The 15,631-nt window shown below is 37.2% G+C and overlaps 1 protein-coding gene across 2 annotated transcripts in view; it reads left to right on the top strand.

The window, feature by feature from the left end:
- The window catches only part of LOC126100298 (phosphatidylinositol 4-kinase alpha), a 198,853-nt gene extending 187,084 nt beyond the window's left edge, over positions 1 to 11,769 (top strand). For both annotated transcript variants that reach the window (XM_049910906.1, XM_049910905.1), the window contains 3 exons: positions 1,141 to 1,264; positions 1,375 to 1,534; positions 10,489 to 11,769. In XM_049910906.1, the coding sequence (XP_049766863.1) occupies positions 1,141 to 1,264; positions 1,375 to 1,534; positions 10,489 to 10,714 (510 nt within the window). In that variant the 3' untranslated portion in view covers positions 10,715 to 11,769. The remainder of the gene's footprint in view (positions 1 to 1,140; positions 1,265 to 1,374; positions 1,535 to 10,488) is intronic.
- Positions 11,770 to 15,631: the final 3,862 nt, after the last annotated feature.

Raw genomic sequence — 15,631 nt, 5'->3', positions numbered from 1 at the left:
AATCTTTCCTCCCCCCTTCCCTCCCTCCCAAACCCTTCTTATTTGCTTCACAGATTTGCAAGACCAGATTTATTATTATTATTATATTTATTAATAATGTAATTATTGTTCTACCAAGAACCACTGGAAGATTCTGTTAACATGACCAAATTTATTTGTGTAATTTTCTCTCCTAGTCATTATGTGAGACATATTTTGTAGGATGTGGTAGTCTCTGGATTCATATCAAAATGTGAGCTCTCAGAATTTAACAGTAAGGCTGTTACTAAGGTGTATCTATCTTGTACTGACTCCCATTGGTACATTCATGAAATTGATTGTCATTTAGCATAGAATCATTGTAATTTGTAAAACTGCAATTAACTTTCAAATGATTTTTAATTTCCATACTTATGATTCACGTAGCATTTACAGCACTCTAGCCTCCTTCAAAAAGCAAAACAGGAAAAATCTATTACTGATGTTTAAGTGTAGCTACACAGTTAAGCTGTTAATCTCAAATAATGTCAGAAATGTTGAAGAATTTAAAACAATGCTTGGTACTGGGATGAAGGATGTTTTGCTGTATTGCCAATACTCATAACTTTTGTACAATACTCATGCAACTGTGTTAAGTAAAGAATGAAACTATGTACTCTTTAAACGCAATTTACGAGTCCTTGAAGGAGACTTGTACTGGTTTTGATGTTTTTTGTAGCTTACTGTGATACTTTTTGTGAAAAGGATACAGATTTCTTAAATTTGAGGGTCTCACTGCCAAACATGGTGCAATTTAACCTGCAGTTCCATGTCGACATTGGATGACAGGACATATGCTAGTATCATCAACAGTTCTGGATGTATTTGAAGTCAGTGGCTTGGTGGCACGTCCTTTGAATCTTCTGTTTTAAATTTCTCCTCTAAAACTTTCTATTGAACATTTCTGTATAGAAGTTTCTAGTTGTTCCGTTCATTGAAAAATAAAGTCTGCAAGAACTTATAATAAATAAGCAGTGTTTGACATTTTAAATGGTTTTTGTGATACGGAAACAAAAGTAAAATTGCTACTACCTACATTGAAGTACACACTGTTGTCTTGCATTGTTTTTATTTTCTTTTAAAATAAGAAATATTTAAATATTTATTAATTTTTTTCTGTAGAAAGCAAGGCGTAACTTCATCAAGTCAATGGCTGCCTACAGCGTTATAGGCTACTTGCTGCAAATAAAAGACAGACACAATGGGAATATCATGTTGGACACCGAAGGCCATATAATCCACATCGGTGAGCATTATACTGATTCTATTTTGTGTGTGTTTCTTCACCTACACTTTACAAAATTTTGCAAGTGATGTTTGGTTGTATTGTTATTAACTCCTTTATTGCACACACAGATTTTGGCTTCATGTTTGAGAGCTCACCTGGTGGAAATCTAGGCTTTGAACCAGATATAAAGCTGACAGATGAAATGGTGATGGTCATGGGAGGCAAAATGGAAGCTGCACCATTCCGGTGGTTTATGGAACTTTGTGTGCAGGCATATTTGGCTGTCAGGTTTGTAAACGAATGATAACTGCTCTTTCATAATGCAAGACATGAATTTTAATTCTAGGTAACACCTTTGTCTTACAAGTGATGGAACATTCTACAAGTCATTATCGGGCTGCACACAAGGTACTGACAAATGCCCATAATGTGTCAAATAATCAGTTTTGCGCTTACGAGCCAAAATATGATGACCTGTGTAATAGTATGTTGGTCCACCTTTGGAATTCAGTGCAGCAGTGCTTCTATGTGAAATGAATTTGACAAGTTCTTCGTAGGCTTCCGGAGACATGTGGCACCAGATGTCTTTGCTCATTTCACACAATTCCTGTAAATTATGATCCAATGGTTTGTCAGCGCATAGCTGGCACCCAATAATCTCCCAAATGTGTTCCATCAGATTGAGATCAGCCAAATCTGGTGGCCAAGATGTCAACAACATGAACTCATTATCATCCTCCTCAAATCGATTCTGGCCTATGACAGAGAGAGATATTCCACTGCAAGTGCCATCGTTCCAGAGAGACAATCAAGTATGAATGGGTGCTGATGGGGTGCAATAATGTTCTCATAGTTCACAGCTGTCAAGTACCTTGGATTACTGCCACAGGTCTCACGGAAGCCCAGGTGAATGCTCCCCGTAGTGTACTAACGCACCCACCGGCCTCTTTCTGTGGCATGGTACATGTTTTAAGCAGCTGTTCACCTAAGTGACACACCATCAAACTGTCAATAAATGTGATTCATCCAACCAGATGACATATTTCTATTCACCTGGGGTCCTATCTCGAAGATCCCATTATAATGTTTCTATGCTTCTGCAAATAAACTTGAACACTTAACTTTTGCCTCTGCTTTCCGCCGAAATGGCAGTGTAACTCTCCAGAAAATAAATAATACTTCCTTTATGATGCTTGCCAGTATCCACATACAGCATAACAAGATAATTTTTGTGGTACACTAATTATTAAATATAGCTATGGAAACAATCAATTATTGATAAAATTATTTAATTGGATAGATCAAAAACCTACTCATCAAGCGGTGGCAGAATGCCCACATAAAAGACTGTTGTGATTGGCAAGCTTTCACAGTCAGTGGCTCCTCCTTCAGGCAGAGGTGTTGAAGGGGGAGGAAGGAGGGTGAAGGAAAAGGACTGGAGAGATCTAAGAAAAGGGGTAGATTTTGGGAAAGTCACCCAGTCTTTACCATACAGGATGAGAAGGAAAGACTCATTATTAAATTTATAGTTATTAAAGACTGAATTTTAAATGATATAGACAACACATTGGAATTATTATGGGCAAGGCTTTATCATGGTATTCATGCATCAGCATAGAAAGTTTGTCGTATAAAGTAATTGTAGTGTCTGTGTGCGTTTGTGATATAAAGTTTCAACAAATCTATTGTTCACATTACATAAAACTTTACGTGAAATACTAGTATTTTTTCAGTTTATTCTCAAATTTTAATCCCACACAATCTGTATATAATAATTACTTTTTCTTTACATAAATTATTAACTTATATTTTTTGCATAAAGCACCTTCTTTCTATCCATGAACTTGCAAAGCTGTCCAGGATTCCTGTATGAACCATCACCATTCAGTATGCCACTTCTCCTCAGTTGTACTCAGCTCTTATGTATTTCTCTGAAATATTATTTAGTCTCCATTCAGACAAACCACAGTCGCAGAAAAACATAAATAATATTAAACTATTGAAATGCATGACTAGACTTTACAGTTTCTAATATCACACAGTGAAAAGTTCATTCTCTCAGGTAATAGTAGTATTAAAGAGTAAAAGTATATGACTAAATCATTTATGTTTCACATAATACAACTTATCTGTATACACAGAGTCTTTGTAATTAGTATATCTTGTTACAGCATTGGCAATGCATATAGTGTTTGTGCTGCCAAGATTTACAAGATGCCCAAAATACTAATTAAATTTATTACCAAACGTAATGGATATGATTGTTTTGTCAATTCATTTGGTGGTTTTCACAGTATGACAGCATAAGTTTCAAAAGAAGTATAAATTGTCTTCTTATTTGCCTCTCCAATTTTACTTTTGTTAGTCAATAACACTAGCTGGCAAATTGACTAGGAGCAATTATGTATATCTTCACAGATATACAGTTATTTGAATACATTGAATTTAATTGGCACATCAGTCTTATTTTGGATTGTCCCTTCCTGGTACAATCATCTCATCATCTTGTAGTCAACATAGTGTACATAGGTGCTCCGGCATAAACTGTGGATTAGAAATGGTAATCTTCTGTACATTGTGGCAGTTATTAGATAATTATGCATCTCAGATGATGATGATGACGATGACGATGGTGGTGGTGGTGGTGATGATAATAACAATAATAATTGACAGATAGTATAAATAGTTTCCAACAAATACAATTGTTTCAATGCATTGAAGTATGTGCACATAAGTACTGGGTGCTTCAAAATTAATATTGGGGTTTTAAGGCAGCATCATAATGAGTGATGTACAGTCTGTCAGATGTGTCTGACAGAACAGATACCACTCACAAGGGGACCCCCCATGCTGTAAATCACAGATTTTGATGTGCTTCAAATATGTTGTAGAGGCACTACAACATATTTGAAGCACCCCAGAATCTGTTATTTGCAGTATGGAGGGTCCCCTTGTCAGATATATGCATAAATGTACACTATATAGCTACAATTCAGTTTTACAATTCACAAACCCATAACACTTTTGCATTCCCATGGTAACATTATTAGCTTTTTTTGTTTAGGCAAAGAAACATTTACATTGCATATTACATTTGGAATAACCTGTTGTTCTATAGTTTAAGTTTATAAGTTACAGAGTATCATCATTTGAAAAATGTTTGACAGACATATTTGCTAATAGCTCACACTTGTTCAAATATATTCATTTCAGTTTAATTTTCTGATATTTTAATTTCTTTAAGTACTTTTACTTCTGCTTTTGCTAACACTGGTAAAGTTTCCAACTACAGTTCTGAGGTGTGTAACACATTGTTGACAAACTGCTTCCACTAAAGTGAACTCTAACACGTCAAAAGTTATGTTTTCAGTCTCTTCCAACTAAATGTAATTTTCTACAATACAGATATTTTCAACTTAATTTATTTAATCTGATTCTATCTTTACAGTCTTATTTTTGACAAGAACATCCTATGCATCTAATTGTTTGTGATCCCAGTCTTATTTTCCAAGTCCTTTTTCTGATACTGCCAACTGGTAACTAAAGTTTGATATCTTGTATTCCAAATTGTTTGTTCGTTATTCGTAATATGTAGTTTATCCCCCAGCGACTGTCTTAGTCCATTCAATAACAATTCTAAGTTGTTACTTAGTGTACATTTTGATTGTTCTACACCCTTAATCACTTCACTTATCATTCCCGCTATTTTTTCATGCAAGACTTTATTTTAATTACGTAAATTACATTTCATTTCAGTCGTTCATTTACCTTGATTCTTAAATTGTTCCTGTGTAAATGTTTGTAGCCATTTGTATAAATTATTGTATTTTCAGTTATTCACATTAATTTGGTTCTTTTCCACCTGTATAGGCTGTATCCCCAGCCAGGGTAATAAGGTATTATTGTCCAAATCCTTCCATAAACTTTTCTTTTTCTTCTGCTTGCCAAAATAGGTTTAGGAAAAGGGGGAGAGTGTGGAAAAGTCACCCAGAACCCGGGATTGTGGGAATACTTACCGTACAGAACTGCTGACAACAGTGACACATGAACAACTGACCAGCCTCTCCATTTCCTTCATGTTCATTCTCTGACGCAGGGCCGTAACTATCTGTCCCATGTCAAAGTTGCTTATGTCAGTGGATTTCCCCATTTGTGGCCCAGTTACAAGAATGATTCCATATTTATCTCTGCTCATTCCCTCTGGTAAGTCTCTCCTGACCCAGGGTTCTGGGTGACTTTTCCAACTCTACCCCTTTTGCTAAACCTCTCCAGTTCCTTTCCCTTCACCCCTCTTCCTTCCCCTTCAACCCTTTTGCCAGAAGGATGAGCCACTGACTCAGAAAGCTTGCATAAGTAAAACCTTTTTTTATGTGTGTGTTCTCCTGCCGCCACTTGGTGAGGAGATTTTTTTATCTATCTGTTTACGTTAGAACTTTTGTATCTGCTTTCTATTAAAAGATGGCGTAACTCTCCAGCAAATAAATAATCCTTCCGTTATGAAACATTCTTGGTAACCACATACAGCCTATGAAGACAGTTTCTGTAGTACACTAATTTCTAAATGTTGTAGCCAACACATTGGAATTAATCTTTTATATATTTATTTCTACAAATACCACTCAGACTTCTCATCATAAAGTCTCATACTGGAGTGATGTAATACCAATCAGGAAGCGGATCTGAACTGCACTTGCCATTTGGCTACTGATTGTGGTGCTTATATAACATACAACAATGACACAACCTTTTTATGTATTTTTTCTACTGTACATGATTAAACTTACAATTGACATTTATGTGCTTTCATGACACTAATTGCGGTGTTTTGCTTGACAAATGATGACAACAAATTTTATATATTTAGTATGCTGAAATAAATCAGTTTTTATATCATAATTTCATGAAATATTCACTGATAACAATAGTACGACCACATCCCTTAATTACTTTGTAGTTACGCCATGATGTTTGATGCTTGACATGATTTCAGTCTCTTTACATTGAGTTCCGTCATTATTACTGCAGCCTTTTTGTGTCCTGTTCTTACAAATAATGTTCTCCTTGTATGTTTACATTTGATGTAACATGTTCTGGGTTTGCAATATATGAATTGATTGGATTTGTGTATTATGCACCTTATTAATTAGTTTTCATAGATGTAGTGAGTGTCAGACAATACAGTTGAAAGTTCTGGATGTATATGACTTTGCGTAAAGATAACGTAATAGAATCCCAAAATATATGGTATCGTTCTCTTTGTTTCATACTGCCCTATTCTGCTGCATTACACTGAACCTACTGCAGCCATAATTGACTACAGGGAACATGTGAGGAGTTGGAGCCTTATGTTTAACAATATTCATTGAATGGTATGCTCCAAAACACTTGGTCCTGCACCAGCATTGTACTCTGTCATCAGATCTGATTCAGATAGCTACCTGTCCCACTTTACAGAGCAGGCAAGCCACAACTCTGCATTGTGTAGTGAGACATTGATATCCAACACCATGTCACCTACTCATGGTTTCACCATTCTTCAACCACTTTCTATTGATGCTGACAACAGCACCAGAAGAACAGCTGAGCAGCTTCCCTGTTTCTGAGGTGCTCATTCTCTGGCACATGGCCATAACAGTCTGTCCCACATCAAAGTTGCTTATGTCAGTGGGTTTCTCCATTTGTAGCCTATAACACTAGAATGATTCCCCATTCATCTCTGCGTATGTATTTTCCTTACACTTCACATCCATAATGCTATTAGCTGAAATTCTGTCTCGTGGGTGACAGTGGCCATAATGGCTCATCAGTATATGAATAATACAGATTAGATTACGGATATTATTCATTCTGTAGTCTCAGACTGAGGACTTCCTCGAAGATAGTGTCTGTGGAATGAAAGAGTGAGAATAGCAGTATTACAATGTAATTTTTCACAAAAAGAAAGGCATTGGGAAAAATGAACCAGAACTACTAGAAATGAAGCCAAGAGAAGAGATCTGGAACAAATATACTGAAATAAGGAATAAGAAATTTAAAGAACTGTTACAAAAGAGAAGGCCAAGACATGGAAGATATTAATGCAGGAACTGGAGGTGGATAGCAGATGCAATGAGAAACTTCTCTACAGTATTATCAGAGGTAAAAAGGGAACTGGTGAATACCGTAAAGGCACTTGAAGAAGAAAATGTAAATCTAGTAAGAAAAGAAAATAACTTCAGAGAATACCTGTCAGGACAATTTTGACCAACTGCTTAATAGATCAGTTGAAGAACATAACACAGAACCAAATACTCACACCAGCAGTGAAGAAACTCCCATTGGGCAGAAAAAGGCAGCCTTAAAATCTACACCTAAGGGAAAATATGTGGGAGCAGGTGAAGAGAATGTGGACATGATAAAGGCAGCAGGCATGCAGGGCCTACAATAAATGTACAGAACACACAGTGCAGAGTGGAAAGACAACAAGATGCCAGCAGACTGGATTAAGGGTGTCAGTAATACCTCTGTTTAAGAAAGGCAGTAGATTGAAGCCCATTAATTAAAGAGGAATAAACATGCTTTTGCGTGGGTTGCAATTTTAAAGAAGATCATAGAGTGAAGATCGACAAAAAGGTATATGATAGTGTTGCAAGAGAGGAGATGTGGGAGTGCTTGAGGAAAGGAATGTGCTTGAAGAACTAGTAGGAAAAATCCAGATGCTGTACAAGGACTGTACCAGTTGTATACAAGTTTGGGCGAGGGTGGGAGGACAATTTGGCCACCTGGTCAGATCACGCAGTATCCACATTTGTGGGACATTCGAATGTGACAGTGGTATGATGTTGCATTGCGTGATAACACAGGGAAGGATAAACATATTGCACATCAAGAACACCAGTCCCTTTTAGATCTGCACCAGTTCTTTGAGAAAAAATAGTGAAATCTCTCAACATTCTGTATCATGCTGAACCATTGGTCAGAGATTAGCAGCAGCTGGAGTAGGCAGTTATTGTCCTCTACATGGGCTGCTGTTAACACCACAAGACAAACAGCTTCGTTTGGAATGGTGCTGTGATTGGGAAGCATGGTCTCTTCCTTCCCAACTCCCCCCCCCCCCCCCCCCCCCCCTCCAGATGACCATTATTGGTGGGAGTGGCAGTAACTTGGCGAGAGGTCCCGTTTTCCAATATTTTGTTGAGGAACAACAAAGTTATTTCTGGCATCATGATATGAGGACCTTTCTTTGTGATTTACATTTTAGGATGTTGTGATTTGTACTGTAAAATGCCTGTGGCATATTACAGCATCTACCAGTAGCTTGTAATTCATTGTCTAATCAATACATTCTCTGTATGTGTGTAAATATCCTCTTCAGTATCAGAACCCTAGAGGAAGCCAAACTATGACTTGGGCAGTATGTTATTTGTAGTCATAAGGTAGTACAGGTGGCCATTACTACCTTCAGGAGGCAAATTCCAGTACCACTGAGATCCCTGGCTTTCAAAACTGTCAGTTCATCTCTCATGGGGAAAGGGTGGATAGTCTGGAAAGGAGGGACAGGTTGCTTGGACCCCATGTTGAGGGCAGTTATCTTAAGAGAACATCCTATTAATAATCTGTTTTTTTTTCTTCAAGATTTCATCATATTACTGCACTTCATAATCTATTTTCAGTAAGCTCTAAATTCATTGAAGCAGCTTTGTTTTTTGCTTCATGCCAAGTGAGATGGCACATTTGTTTAGACACTGTACTCACTTTTGAGAGGACAGCAGTTCAAATCTCTGTCTGGCCATGCAGATTTAGGCTTTTGTGGTTTCCCTGAATCATTTAAGACAATTGCCACAATGGTATTTCTGAAAAGCACAGCATCAATTTCCTTCCCCTGTCAGGGCACTGCTTCCAATGACCTCATCATTCACTGGACATTAAACATTAATCTTACCTTCTTCTTTTGTTTCCTTTGTGGCAGTAGCATAGTGTCTGATTTCATCTTCCACAAAAGTGCATAAAGAAAAAACCAGTAGGATAGTCTTTTCATAAAAATATTTATCATCATAACTTTTTTAGAATGTATGTTTCTTTTCAGTAGAAATTTGATAACCCAACTTAGAGGCTCTTTATCCCTTCATATTCAGGTTCACTTGTGTAACAGTACAGAAGGATGTACAGAAATTTTTAATGATGTTAGAAGTTCCTCAATATCACTAACATGTACTGTGGTATGAGGGTTAAATTAGAGCAATTCTCCTGGGCTTTCCTTTTTAAAGGAACATTTGAAAATAGAATTAAGCATTTCAGCCTTTTCTTTGCTACTCTTAATTTCAGTTCCAGTCTCATTCATGAGTGACTGAGCACTAACAGCCTTTACATATAACCAGAATTTCTTTTTATTTGACTCTGCCATCTACTGATGAACTGAGAAGGGGTATCCACTAAGGATACAAGTTAAACAGCATTCTCAGCCATAGTTTGAGGGTACTGAAGTTGTGCAATATTGTAAAAATGTGGCAGCAAACAATAAGCAACAGTTCATTCCACATGCATGTGGACATATCAGTGAGCCTAAGAGAATTGCCCAGCACAGACAGGTTAACACCCATGAATCTGTGGACATATCAGTGAGCCTAAGAGAATTGCCCAGCACAGACAGGTTAACACCCATTAATCTGAGAGAACTATCTGGCCATAACAAGTTAACACATATGGGGAAATGAGTTATTTCTCCTTTGTCTGTTTACTGTTGCTAGTAAATGAGCGGAAGAATGAATGAAGTGCTGAGCCAAACTGAACAAGTGTGGTGTGATGAAAGTTACCACCTTTGTTGGAACTAAATTGCAATTTACAGCTGTTTCACAGCCCAAGTTCACTTTTATTTCCATGAGGTACAAATAGGCTGAAGATTTTAGGTTCAGTTTTGTAAAAGCTTGTGATATTTTTCTCATTCCCTCTTATCTCATCTCCAGATAAATAGATGTTGGTTCTAAGAGCTTGATAATCTTTCTGTTTTATTATGTAATTCATCTGTAGCTGCATTTCAAGTTCACAAGTAGATCTCGTCGGTGGCTTTATGTAGGTGCTTTGTTAGGTAATGGTTTTACTTCATTTTGTAGACATTTTTCCTCCTCATGTTTTTCCCCTTCTTATTTGTTCTTTAGTAGTTATTTTGATTGTATATGAAATATTTGTATGAGTAATAAATCTGGAAATGAATTGGATTTTCCATTGTTTGGAAATGAATTGTGTTATAAATATTATGATTTCAGGCCATACCATGAAGCAATTATATCTTTGGTGTCACTGATGCTAGATACAGGGTTACCTTGCTTCCGAGGACAGACGATTAAACTCCTTCGAGCACGTTTCAACCCTGGTGTGACGGACAAGGAAGCAGCAGCAGCAATGTTAGGGATTATACGAAATTCTTTCCTCAATTTCCGTACCAGGACATACGACATGATACAGTATTACCAAAACCAGATACCATACTAAAGAATGCCACTGTAATTGTTGGTATACATCATCTTCATGCTCTGTAAATTGTGTAGTTTATTGTTAATGTAATTCTCTTTTGTTCGACTGTGCAATATAGTCTTTGTAAATATATTATGCGGTTTGACAGCATAAAACATTGTTACGTCTATCGGTTGCACTTGCAGGTCAGAGTCAATCATGACAATTTGTAAAGTATTTGTAAATATGAAAAAGATGCAATGCAATAATTGTACTTAATTATTTTATGTAAATAATTTCAATATGTATTGTTCACAATGCAGAAAACTGAGTGGTGGACAATGTCATAAATGCATAAGTTTCATTCAATTCACCATGACTTTTTCATTTTTTGCGTGATGTGTCATACTTTGTACTGTTTGTCATTGTCCTGTTACAATCAGGCAGAAACTGCTGATATTTGTTTACATATACTAGTTAGACTGTTGTTTTTATATTAAGAAATAAGTGTCATCATAGTCGTGAATTAATTTTCTGTCCTGTAATAAATAAATCAAAAAATTATATTAAACAAACAAGAGTTCTCGAATGGCATCAAAAACAATGCACACCCTCTTTCCATTTTATGACAAATGTTTGTTTCTAAATATCACTTCTGTTTCATCTGATAATATCTCTCATTTTGAAATAATTGTTATTCTTGTTACTGTGGAACTGATGTGCACATCCTGCCATTATTTAATCAGTCATTACTATAAAATATGCAGGCTGAAACTTGTTATGAATGAGGATGGTAGTGAAGACACTCATAAAAAGAGAAAAAGCATTGTAATTTACATGTCATTATATAGTCTGTGTTTTTTAATGTTGGAACAAGGAATATTAAGAGTAATGTTAAACCAATGGTAATTATCTAGTGGTGTTGTTAAATTATTTAGTAAGCTCTGAAAGTCATCTGAAATGAAAAAGAGTGTATTAACATCAACTATTAAAACTGTTTATTGTAATGTTTTATCAAAATTGTCAGTTTTACATTCCACTGTTCTGTATTATATTTCATTCCAGTACAACAATACAAATTATTTTCAATGAAACCGTAGTTTTACCTCTTTACAGTTCCTTTAATACTAACAGAACTTATTTTGTATGAGATTCAGTAAGAGAATCAATCAAGATAAAAATTAGTTGTGACTATGGGCTACTTAGCAATAAAGAATTTATAATGGTAAGGAAATAATGTGTAATAATTGCCACATATCTAGCATTTGGTAAGCAAGATTTGTCCCTGAATCCTACAACTTTGGGCTTTGGAGGGGGGGGGGGGGGGGGGGGAGTTCATAACATTCACATTCCTGATCTTGGGATTAATCACAGCTGCCATTTCTGTATACTCTAAACTCCAGATAAGACTCAGTGACCATTGTTAGATGTGATGGTGATACATTATGCACTGCAGTGAGAGGGAATCTGCATGTGATCTTCTAGATCATGAGGAATGTAGAAAGCCATATATAGTGCCAGCCATTCAAAGTGAAATGCTAGGAAGTAACAAAATTTGACTGATTGTGCATATAGAATCCAATAGGAAGAAGACAAGATTAAATTTATTATTTGTGGATACACTGGATGAGAAATTCAGTACAGATAGCTGACACCTCTGGCAGCAGCAAAGCTGCAACCTGGCTGTGCATCGACTCAAACTGAGCTCGAATGACAGGTTTGGATATTTCATGTCATGCTACTTCATTTCTATGCCACAATTCATCAATCATAGTTACTGTCAAATGGTGGTGTGCCACTCACTCAGCAATAAATGACCAGAAGTTTTCAGCATCTGAGACATCTGGAAAATGTGCTAGCCAGGGTAACATTTGAGCACCACCAGTATTAAGTTAGATCAAGATAACATAGGTAACATGCAGTCTTGCATAATCTTGTGGGAAAAAAGATGTCTTAGAGAACCCAAGGATATGGCGAGACCACAAGCCATAATGTGTCAGAAATTCAGCACCTGTTGTCCAGCTTACCTGGTATGCAAAACAGAAGTCTTGTATACCCAATGGCATTTCATTCCATTACAGCGTGTGCTGGGCCCATATGACAGTACAAAGTAGGCTAATTTTTCTGTCCATTGATTCTGTAATCTATTAGAAAATGTTGCCTATCTTCAGATAATACGTCGTAATGGTACTATTAGTTCACTGTCATATACTAGGTAGACTAGTCCATAGTGATCAGCAGACAGAATAATAAGTCTACTTTGTATAAATAAAATTCATGAACAATCCCTTGTGACAAATATGGCCAGTTTCTGTATGACAATCTTGAACACAATCTGGCAGTGTTCAACCTTCATGATGCTGTAAACAGAACTCAGACTTGAATGAAAAGACAGTGTCGTGCCACTCTAGCCTACAGTGTTGCAGTTGGTTACATCAAAGGAAGCTGCAACAGTGGGTCATGCTGCTGACAATCTGTGGTGCTTTATATGTCTTCGCACTTTCTGTGTGGATAATTTTCTTGCTGCAGACAATCCAGTTCCATAACTCAAAGTATCTGACATAGCTGTGCAATACTGCACTGCCAAGCATGCTCCATGCCTGCCCTCTTTGATGCTAGTCAGGTGGGGCTGTTGAGATCCCCTGACACACTGAATATGGGCCTCCTGAACACAGTGATTCCATAGTCACATGACAGTTGTTAGACACCGAACAATATGAGTAGCAGTGTTGTGTAACAGTAAACTGCAGTATCAACAGACATGAATCTGCTCCTGTTAAATACATATAACAGTAAACTGCAATATCAATAGACATGAATCCGCTCTCGTTAAAAACCAACAGATGTCGGTAGATGTTTCTCCTTCTTACAAGAAGCACAACGTGATCTTCCCACAAACTGCCAACATTCAAATGAAATTTCTAAATGAGAAACCCACTGTGTAATCTTCTCTTGTATCTGCAACTCTCTAACCCTCTGTGCAGTGCATGTTAGACTGTGCACCATACCAATAATATCTGTTTTCTTTGCTATTCAGTTTCCATTGAGTGGGAGAAAAATGATTGACTGCGCATCACTGAATATGCTCTAACTCTCTTATCGTATTCTCTTGATCACTACATGAGGTACACAAGGGTGGCAACATAATGGTCATGTTTTTTTTTTTTTTTTTTAAATTACTCAACATTGTTTTGCAAGAAATGTGTGGTCTTTCTCCAAAGGATTCCCATTTAAGCACTTGAGCATTTCTGTTACACTTCTGTACAGGCTAAACTGAACTGTTATGATGCAGAATGTAATGGCTTTACTCCTACTTTGTGCAGTTACAATAAATTGTTGATCATTTGCATACTTGAGCATGTATGCATTTGTTGTTGTTGTTGTGGTCTTCAGTCCCGAGACTGGTTTGATGCAGCTCTCCATGCTACTCTATCCTGTGCAAGCTTCTTCATCTCCCAGTACCTACTGCAACCTACATCCTGCTGAATCTGCTTAGTGTATTCATCTCTTGGTCTCCCCCTACGATTTTTACCCTCCACGCTGCCCTCCAATACTAAATTGGTGATCCCTTGATGCCTCAGAACATGTCCTACCAACCGATCCCTTCTTCTCGTCAAGTTGTGCCACAAACTTCTGTTCTCCCCAATCTTATTCAATACTTCCTCATTAGTTATGTGATCTACCCATCTAATCTTCAGCATTCTTCTGTAGCACCACATTTCGAAAGCTTCTATTCTCTTCTTGTCCAAACTATTTACCGCCCATGTTTCACTTCCATACATGGCTACACTCCATACAAATACTTTCAGAAATGACTTCCTGACACTTAAATCTATACTTGATGTTAACAAATTTCTCCTCTTCAGAAACGCTTTCCTTGCCATTGCCAGTCTACATTTTATATCCTCTCTACTTCGACCATCATCAGTTATTTTGCTCCCCAAATAGCAAAACTCCTTTACTACTTTAAGTGTCTCATTTCCTAATCTAATACCCTCAACATCACCTGACTTAATTCGACTACATTCCATTATCCTCATTTTGCTTTTGTTGATGTTCATCTTATATCCTCCCTTCAAGACACCATCCATTCCGTTCAACTGTTCTTCCAAGTCCTTTGCTGTCTCTGACAGAATTACAATGTCATCGGTGAACCTCAAAGTTTTTATTTCTTCTCCATGGATTTTAATACCTACTCCGAATTTTTCTTTTGTTTCACTTGTATGCATTACAATTTGACATTTGTTGCAAGCTGCCTTTATCTTCTTCTTCTTTTCGTGAAACATTTCTGCATATGCAGGTCATTCACAGAGCCTCTGCCAAGCTTCTACTTTCTCCCACATTTATTCCCTCTGTATTCCTCTTCAGTTTGCATCAGCCTTCACCTGATCTCTCCATCATGTTCGTGGCTGTCCAGTCAGTCTTCTTCCAGATTCTGTCCATTCTAGAGCTCTTCTTGGAAACCTTTCTTGTCCCATTCTTTTACTGTGACCAAACCACATAAGCCTATTTTTCTCCATAATCTCTTTTAGGGGATTGATCTGAAGGATGTTTCGTATTGCTTCATTTCTTATCCTGCCCCTTCTCATCTTAGCCAGGACCCTCATATAAAGCACATCTGTGTCACTTGTACTCTGCTCAGATCTTTTGTTCTAATTCTGACACACATATCAAAATTGGCTGATAATATGAGGTATATAGGGCTCTCAACACGGGAAGTGTCCAGGTGTCTCAGAGTGAACCAAAGCGATGTTGTTTGGACACGGAGGATATACAGAGAGACAGGAAATGTGGATGACATGCCTCGCTCAGGCCACCCGAGGGCTACTACTGCAGTGGATGATGGCTACCTATGGGCTATGTCTCAGAGGAACCCTGACAGCAATGCCACCATGTCGAATAATTATAGGACGTTGTGTTGTGAGAAAAACCGTTTACAATAGGCTGCATGATGCG

This window comes from Schistocerca cancellata, chromosome 9, assembly GCF_023864275.1.
Source record: "Schistocerca cancellata isolate TAMUIC-IGC-003103 chromosome 9, iqSchCanc2.1, whole genome shotgun sequence".
NCBI lineage: Eukaryota > Metazoa > Arthropoda > Insecta > Orthoptera > Acrididae > Schistocerca > Schistocerca cancellata.
The sequence above is the reverse complement of the archived record's forward strand: the minus strand, read 5'-3'. Positions and strand labels throughout refer to the sequence as shown.